Source organism: Melanerpes formicivorus, unplaced genomic scaffold, assembly GCF_026170545.1.
Source record: "Melanerpes formicivorus ecotype bairdi unplaced genomic scaffold, bMelFor1.0.p_v2 SCAF_91, whole genome shotgun sequence".
In the NCBI taxonomy this organism is placed as follows: domain Eukaryota; kingdom Metazoa; phylum Chordata; class Aves; order Piciformes; family Picidae; genus Melanerpes; species Melanerpes formicivorus.
Genome location: NW_027142443.1, coordinates 394,866 through 403,992, shown reverse-complemented (window position 1 = coordinate 403,992; position 9,127 = coordinate 394,866). Strand labels below are relative to the sequence as shown.

The 9,127-nt window shown below is 50.5% G+C and overlaps 1 protein-coding gene across 1 annotated transcript; it reads left to right on the top strand.

Annotated features, from left to right (window-relative positions):
- Positions 1-3,034: 3,034 nt before the first annotated feature.
- On the top strand, positions 3,035-7,051 carry LOC137455122 (protocadherin beta-15-like). The gene is made up of 2 exons (XM_068165678.1): positions 3,035-5,434; positions 6,085-7,051. The coding sequence occupies exons 1-2, from the start codon at positions 3,035-3,037 to the stop codon at positions 6,202-6,204; spliced, it is 2,520 nt and encodes an 839-aa protein (XP_068021779.1). The 3' UTR covers positions 6,205-7,051.
- Positions 7,052-9,127: the final 2,076 nt, after the last annotated feature.

Sequence of the window (9,127 nt, the reverse complement as noted above, 5' to 3'; positions counted from 1 at the left end):
CCCTATGTGTGCATACAGCCAGTTGTGTGTCTGCATGTGCTGCACACAGGCTGACAGGCAAAGGAGAGAGTTGCCCACAGCCAGCTGTTGCAATACTCCCAAATCCAGATCATCAGACAAGAAGAATACTTTGAGCCTTTGAGTAGAACCATTTCCTCTCTAGGGGAGACAATGAAAATGTACATGACCTTTCTTTGGCCCATAAGTGGTTGCTGAGGGGGCTGTTACCTTCAAATTGCTCTGAATACACAGGAGTACCAACAGGGTTGTGTGCTGAGTTGTGAAAACATATTCCTTATCTTTGGGTGCACTGTAAAGAAATTCCACAAATTGCTTGAAAAAACTTTCACTGAAGGTGTAACCAGGATAAACTCTGAGGAGGTCCACTGGGCTTTGTTTCCTTGTTGTTCCCAAATTCAGAGTCTTCTTGATGGCAGTGGAAAGTTGTCTTGATCTCAGGTTCTGGGCTTATGTTAAGAGTATTTGCATTCTCCTTTTGCTCTTTCTCCTTCTGCTCTGTGAACTGTGTCTAAGCCTTGTCTTATCTGCTCCTCTTCAGAAGGACTGGCACCCCAGGTGTAGTAAAGGACTGTGTGAATGCAAACATGTGGGCACAGGATGTTGGGAAACCCTCATGCTGTGTTGTTCTGTAGTTCCAAAGTGTAACACTGGAAACTGGGATCTCATTCTGTGTGAAAGTGAAATAAAGAGAACACCTGAAGTCCTTGTGTGGAGACAGTGGTCTTTGTAGTGATACTGTTTCTGGGAAAGCTCTGTGAATGTTCTCAAAAGGGTGGGAAATATATTTTTTTTCTCCTGTTTTCCCTTGGCTGTGGTAAAGGGTGAGCAGATCCATTCCTTCAGGTTGGAGACATGGATGATAGACCATTGAGGACAGTTTTTGTTAGCAGAGAATTGCTGCCAGGCCTCTTTCAGTCTTCTGAGCACTGAGCTTCCGGCCCTCCTAAGAGGGGCTTTAAATGTAGAAAGTGGTGAGATAGGATGAGTGACCTTTGCAGCTCTCCCAACAGCTCCAGCTGCAGGTGGTGAATGTTACGGGAGAGTCCAGGAAGACTCTCCCAACAAATTTCAAGGTTTGGACTAGACCCTATTGCTTTTCAAAATTCTCATTAGAGAGGAGTCTGATTTTGACTGGATCCAGTCTTAGCCTCAGACTGTAGAGTTCAGGACCTGAGATTATGCCACAAAGTTGGTTTATTTCAATCTAAACTCAGCCTCCCTCTCATATGACAAACTCCCTCACTGGATTCCCTGTGCCTCTAAGGCCTCACAGTCACTTAGAGGAGGTGTTCATGCGCTTATCTATGCAACACACACTGACTTCTTGTACAACCAACTTGTTTATTAACTGCTCTTCATCTACAATGCTTGGAGAAACTTCCTTCAGATTTTACCTACTCACATAGTCACCTCATCCTCCCACCTTATCTGGGAGGCACCTGGGACTCATCTGCCTTACAAGTGCTTCAAATTGAATTATCTCTCTCTCTCTCTTAGAAGTTTTTCTTCCTTGAATGAGAGGATTAATCCAGTTTATAGTAGCATCATGCAAGATGCCCAGCGCATCTAACAAAAGGTTTAAGTGAAATTCAGTTACAGATTGGGGTCTGAGGACTCATCTTTTCAGCATCTCATGTTATGCATAGTCACTCACATTAAATTAAGCAAAAGAAGGCTCAAACCACCCTAATTCAAAGAGATCACATAATTAATTCTAATATTGTACAATGTGTTTATTCCTAGCAGTCCCCCCTTGGCTCTATTTGGGAGACCTGATAACATTTTAAATTAATTTGTATCCTCAACTTTTTGTTTTCTAAGAGTTAGACTGGCCTTGAAAGCTTCCCCAGTGAAGAGTGCCTGACACTGGCGTTTTTAGCTGCTCCACATTCACAGGCACCAGTTCACACAAGGAGGCTCAGTGATTTACTCTCCATTTCCCCCTTGTTCTTCCTCTTAGCTCCACTCTTGACTGACTTTATTCTAAAACCCACATAATAAGCCTTACCTATTCCGAGAACCTGTCTGAACATCTCATAATCAGTTTGATATTTCTAATGAGACCCTTTCTGTGAATCCAAGATTAACTTCTTTCCCCCCTTACCCTTTACAAAGTTTCTGTTTGAACTTCTTGGAGTTTCCTCTTGAGTGGTTCCTGATGGCCTATCCATCGGTGTCGTTAGATCCCTGCTCCCCGCTTTGTCTACATTAGGGCTTCCTCTTCAGCTTTAGGCTTTAATTTCAAACTTCCCCTGGTTGCATTTTGCATGAAATAGCAGTTGGGTGTGTGTGCTTACAAAGGTACAAGAGCTGACGTTTTACCTGTGAGAACAGGGACATTGGAAGTGTTTCTGAGCCTGTGTTAACATCAGAAGAGAAAGGTCTGTGTACCTCCAGTAAATGCCAACTGGTTGCAGCATTTGATGACTGTGTGCAGCTGGGGACACGTTTCATGATTGTGTTAGTGACAGAGCTTATACTGCAGACCAGCGGCAGCAGGCACCAGGTTCCTCTCCATTCAGCACACAAAAGCATGTAAATTTGGCATTTTCTGGGAGATTTGTGATATGGATTGAGGAAAAAAATAAACCAGAAACAGCATTGCCATTCTCCTGTGGTGGTGAGCTCAGGTGAAGGGAAACTCTTTTCTTTGGGGGATTTCTCCCTGACACTAGATTTTGGCTCTGCTTTGGATCAGAGAGTGCATCTAGAAACATGAAAGCCCAAGACACCAGCGCCGACCAGAAGCAGAGGAACCATTCCCGCTGCCGACACTAGGTGGCGGTGTTGACCACGGACCGGCAGCTTCCTCTGCCCGCCCCGCCTCGGCAGCACCGGCGCACTAAAACAGCCGACAGAGCTACCAGGGAAGGGCGGAGGAGAACGCAGCCGGGCTGCTCGGGGGCTTGCAGAAGACCTTTTCCGCCCTCCCTGACAAACACTGCTCCGCCTGGGACGCTGCTTGCAAATGTCGGGAAGCGGGCAGGACACTGTCTGGCTTTTGGGGAGAGCAATGGTGTGGAACGGGAGACAGAACAGAGGCAGCCTCAGGCAAGTGATCTCCTTGTGCCTTCTGTGCGTTTGCGTGTGGCAGAGCGGGGCCGAAAGCCTCCGCTATTCTCTGGCGGAGGAAATGGAGAGGGACTCCTTTGTGGGTAATATTGCCCAGGACCTGGGGCTTACGCCGAGCCAGCTGGCAGCTCGCAAGGCGCGCGTTGTGTCTGAGGGGAACCAGCAGCTTTTCCGCTTCAATCCGAGCACCGGAGTGCTGACAGCCAAGGAGCCTCTGGACCGAGAGGAGATCTGTCCTCAGAGCGAGACCTGCACCCTCTTCTTTACTCTCTTTTTTGACAATCCGTTGCAGCTGATCCGAGGGGAGGTGGAGGTTCTTGACGTGAACGACAACTCCCCAGTGTTCCCCAAGAAGGAGATGGTTTTAAAGATTCTAGAAACGACACCAGCTGGATCACGTTTTCCTCTGGATCGCGCCCAGGACGTTGATGTAGGTAGTAATGGTTTGCAGAACTACAGCCTCGGATCCAATTCGCATTTCCTCCTTGCTCTCGGATCAGCGAAACGTGGAGCAAAATACCCAGAGCTCATCCTAGAACAGCAGCTGGACCGAGAAAAGGAGGCGGAGATTAGTATACTTCTGACCGCCAGCGACGGAGGCTCACCGCCCAGGTCAGGCACAGCTCAGATCCGGATCGTGGTGCTGGATGCCAATGACAACACCCCGACGTTTTCTCGGGAGGTATACGAAGTGCAGCTTGATGAGAACAGCCCCCCGGGGCAACTGGTGGTGACAGTGGCAGCCACAGATCCCGACGAAGGGTCCTACGGGAAAGTACAGTACGCTTTTACCCAGACACTGGATGGGTCCCAGCAGCTTTTCGATCTGAACCCTGACACGGGTCAGATTCGGGTGACAGGAAAACTGGACTTTGAGGAAACACAATCCTATGAGATGATGGTGGAAGTCACCGATGGAGGGGGGCTGTCTGCGCATTGCAAAGTGATTGTGGAAGTGGTGGATGTGAATGACCACGCCCCGGAGATACAGCTGACTTCACACACTGCCTCCATTCCCGAGGACGCTCCGCCACGCACTGTTGTGGCTCTCTTCAGTGTGCGGGACCGGGACGCCGGCGACAACGGCAGGATAGAGTGCACCATTGATGGGGACTTGCCCTTCACTCTCAGCCCCACCCTCGGAAATTTCTACGAGCTGAGAACCAACGCGGCGCTGGACAGGGAGACGACGGCAGAGTATAACATCAGCATCCGAGCGACCGACTGCGGCCCGCGGCGCCTAAGCTCTCGGGAGAGCCTGTGGGTGCAGGTGACGGACGTGAACGACAACGCCCCCGCCTTCAGCCAGGAGCTGTACAGCATGTGGGTGACGGAGAACAACAGCCCCATGGTGCGCATCGGCAGCGTGCAGGCCAGCGACGCGGACGCGGGCAGCAACGCCCGCGTGCAGTACGCGCTGGTGCGTGAGGAGGGCCAGGAGCAGGCGGCGGTGTCGGTGAGCTCGGAGAGCGGCGACGTGTACGTGGTGCGCTCGCTGGACTACGAGCGGGTGCGCGCCTTGGAGGTGTGGGTGAGCGCGGCCGACGGCGGGTCGCCGGCGCTGAGCGCGCGGGCGCTGCTGCGCGTGCTGGTGCGCGACGAGAACGACAACGCGCCGGTGGTGCTGCACCCTGGTGCCGAGAGCGGCGCGGGCGCGGGCGAGCTGGTGCCGCGCTGGGCGCCGGCAGGCTACCTGGTGGCCAAGGTGGTGGCGGTGGACGCGGACGCGGGGCAGAACGCCTGGCTGTCCTACGAGCTGGCCAAGGCCACGGAGCCGGGGCTCTTCCGCCTCGGGCTGCACAGCGGCGAGCTGCGCACGGCGCGGGCCGTGGCCGAGCGCGACGCGCCCCGACACAGGCTCGTCGTGCTCGTGCGAGACCGCGGCCAGCCGCCGCGCTCGGCCAGCGCCACCCTCGCCATCGCCCTGCTCCACGACTTCTCCGACGCCCATGTGCGCCTCAGCCAGGACGCGCCGCCCGCCGAGCCCGACGACACACTCACTCTCTACCTCATCGCCTGCCTGGCCTGCGTCTCCGCGCTCTGCCTGGCCACCGGCCTGGCCGCCCTGCTCATGAAGCTGCGGCGGGACAGACAGAGACAGGCCGAGCCCTTGCCCACCTTCCCGACAGCTGTTGCCGAGAGCGACGCAGGCTCCCTTCCCCGCAGCCTTGTGTACGACGTGTGCTTGGCCACCGGCAGCCTGAGCAGCGACTTTCACTTCCTCGGTCCACTCTTGCCCTGCTTTCCTGCCGGGATGCCCCCCGTTATGGCCCCACAGAGGAGCTCGGTGTGTTCTCAAGAGGCGTCCGGCCTCGGGGAAAGAGGCGACTGTGCTGAACAGGTGAGCCATCGGAGTGGGCAGTCGTAAGGGGGAATGGGGAGGTGGCGAAGTCGTGCGGGGTCAAGACGGGGCAGGGATTCAGGCCTGGGAATCAGGGTTGATGTTGTTGCGGATATGATGTCTAAAGAGCCTCTGGGATGAGGAGATTCCCAGGAGAATCAGACTTATGTTGTGTTTTCACAAATGCTCACTTCTTGCTGACCTCTGCAGCCAGCTCTGTGCCACTACTATTTGCCTAGAATCTAGGTTTTTGTGTCACAATATGATGGGGCAGCTGGTGGTGAAAGAGAAGGATGGATGTGTGCATAGCGACAATGAATTTTATCCATGCTCTGAGTAGAGCATGTACTGTTTATGAGAAGGGGTTTTTATTTTGGGCTCTTACCTCTTAACTTACACCCTCAGGCTCAACAGACACTTACAGCAGTGCCTTTTTGATATCTGCAGTAGAGAGTATTTTCAGGCTTTAGTTATTCCCCGTTCAGGTCAGAGACTCAGCTTCCTCCAACTTCTTCAACCTCCTCTTGGGCTCTGAGTCTCAGAGAAGCGTGGGGTCACAGATGTGGTGGTGCCAGATATGTCCTCTAAACTTCCTGATGCCAGCTTACCTTCCACACCAATTGACAGCTTCTCCTGTCCCTCCTTTGCAGGGTAGAGCTCCCCTCTCTGAAGCCACAGGTCCCACACCTGTAGTGGAAGCTTGTGCTGCAAACAAGAGGGTGGAGCTAAATCTCAATTCCGATCAAAACCCTTGGCTCGCCCATCAGTAAGCAAGGAGAAAATCAAGCTTGGCTGTCCTCACTGGCTAATATCCTGACATGGAAAAGAGAACAAAGAGACCAAAACGTCCCCCCAAAAGTACCAGAGAGGTACAAGTCCTCTTTGCCAGAAAGCAAAACTGCTCTCCTGTTGTGCAGTGCTTTATTCATGTAGGTATTTTGTAATTGTGACACAGATGGAGAATGAGGACTGTGTTGCATGTTGAGGACTGTGTGGAGACTTGATGCATGTTTATGAGAGCATTCCTGATTCTGAATCTTAAGGGAAGTACTGAAAACTAGAAGCAGAACTTCAAGGTAACTTTCTCCTACATCATATTATTTTTTGTGTGTTTTGCTTTGCTTTTTGTATGGCTCTGTAACAATTTCCTAGTTGTCTGAGGTCTATTCGATCCCAGACATAGAGATCCTCAGCGGAATTCAGTGGTGCTTGCAAAGGAGTTGCTTAATAACAGGCAGAAGCTGATTACATTAGAAATGTCTGACATTGCCACACTTCTGTTTGAGCAGCATTTTGTATGTTCCCTTCACTGTGAAGAGTGGGCTTTGAGCAATGTATGGGTTTTGTTGGGTTGGGGTTTTGTGTATGTGTGTGATTTTAAGCTGAAAAGAATATTCCAGACTTCTGAATATAATGTCCTAGAGAATTAAAAGCACTGTTTGTGGTTTAGAAGCAAAACGGACTAAAACATTTACAGTCAGCTTAAGGCTCTGTAGAGCTTAGAGCATCATCTTCTCTTTTTCTTCCGTTTGTTGATGATCTATAAATTCATGTGGTATTTCCTTTTAAGTGTCAAATACCTGATAATGTGAAGGGGAAAAACATTACACACAATAAAACCTGCTTAGAATTCCCTTGTCTGAGTGTGCTGCTTGGGAGAGCACAGTCATTGCCAATTAAATTGTCCTGGCAAGAGAAGGATTTTGGCAAGAAACCTGAGCCTTCAGAGTGGATTTTACTAAGGGGAAACCAAAGCAACCTGGGCATAGGCTGGAGCAAAGTGGACAGCTCCCCTCCTGAGAGTTTGCAAATTAGGGCAACAATCTTGGTGTGTTCCAGAAACCTGTGATCACTGTCGTGGCTCATGGTCCAACTCACTCTGGATGCTGGACACCTTCACAAAGAGATCTGTATTTTGGTCTCAGGCTAGACTACCATCCTGATCCAACTCAGAACAGTAGGAGATGCCTTTACTGCTGCCCAGAGCTGCTTGTCACAGAGGATCCCCAGACAGAGGCTGTCACAAGGCCAGTACTTTCTCTCTCTGCTGTCCTTTCCATGTCACTCACTCACAATTAGCCTCACGACGGGCAGAGGTCCAGCTTGCCACCACAGGACTGTGCCATGGTTGGGAGCACCAATGATGAACAATGGTGATGGCCCCATCACCATGGAAGAGACAGCTCCAGACAGCTAAAGGCCTCTCTCTGTGGAACCATTCAATAGCCTTTCCTTTCGTTAGTATTGGGACAGCACAAGCAGAGGTTTAGTGCCTCATGTCAAGAAAGATATCCATGTTACAACATGAAGCAATAGTTCCTCCAGAGTAAATTCGCATTTGCAAATCACGTCAACAATTGCTCACATATTCTGTGAGAAGAAAGTTGTCTTGCCTTCCAAAAAACAAACAATACAAAACAAAACTAGAAGTTCCCTTCCTCAGGCTATAATACACTTCAGCCCTGTTCCAGCCATTACTGCAATGCTTCAAGAATGGGGTTATATCCAAGGCCCTGGAAAAGTTCTTGTCAAGGTCGGGCAGACAAATCACATGCTCAGCGATGCAACCTACATATGGCCTTGATCTCTGGTCAGGAAAGCAAGGAAACTGAGAGTACTGTGTTGCAATGTAGTTCAAGTGTGGGGCTCTTTCTCCTCTGGGCTCTGTATGTCTCTGTGTGGGAAGTGTAGCCTGTTTTCTGCCTTCTGGTCACTGTCCCTACAGCCATTGTACAAAAGCTTCCCAGTGAGCTGGGAGTTGCTCACATCTATCCATTCTGTTGCTGGCAATTCCAGTTCATCAGACAAGAAAGAGATTTTTGCTCCTTTGAGCACAGCAGTCTCAGCTGTTGTGTGGAGAGCAGCAAAACACATTAGATCTTCTTCTGAGCTGTAATCATGGATAGGCTGTCTCCTTGGGAATGCCTTAGAAATACAGCAGCACTAAAGGAGTTAGGATGGGATGGGGGGGAAGGGAAGGGAAGGGAAGGGAAGGGAAGGGAAGGGAAGGGAAGGGAAGGGAAGGGAAGGGAAGGGAAGGGAAGGGAAGGGAAGGGAAGGGAAGGGAAGGGAAGGGAAGGGAAGGGAAGGGAAGGGAAGGGAAGAGAAGAGAAGAGAAGAGAAGAGAAGAGAAGAGAAGAGAAGAGAAGAGAAGAGAAGAGAAGAGAAGAGAAGAGAAGAGAAGAGAAGAGAAGAGAAGAGAAGAGAAGAGAAGAGAAGGCTGAGAACTGTCCACAGCACTCAAGCTGAGGATGCAACAAGGATAAACACAGAGGGATAATCATCTCTTTTGACTGGCTGATGCTGCTGTGTTTGATGCACCCTGCCTGTTGTTAGGCCTCTTGGCTGCCAGAGCTCATGGCTGACATGTCTTGGGTCTGCTGTCAACTAGCACCCCCAGATCCCTTTCTGCAGGGCTGCTTTTCAACCACTCCTCTCCATGTTTAGACTTATGCCCATCATTACTGCCTCGTGGGTGCAGAATTCAACACCTGGACTTTTCAGATTTCATGCCATTGTCAACTGCTCAAATGTGCCAATCTCTCTAGGGTCTAGCTCATGTCCCTTTGTTCCTCAAGAGATTCAACAGCACTGCCCAGTTTCATATCAGCAAATCTGTTAATGGTGTATTCCACTCCTTCACCCAGATCACTGATTTATATATACTGAGCAGAACTGATCCATAATTTGAAC

Bases quoted from the DNA above. Each gene is read 5' to 3' on its own strand.
- LOC137455122 (XM_068165678.1), top strand. From the start codon at position 3,035: ATGGTGTGGAACGGGAGACAGAACAGAGGCAGCCTCAGGCAAGTGATC. The intron at 5,435-6,084 runs GTGAGCCATCGG...CCTCCTTTGCAG, and splicing joins GAGGCGACTGTGCTGAACAG to GGTAGAGCTCCCCTCTCTGA.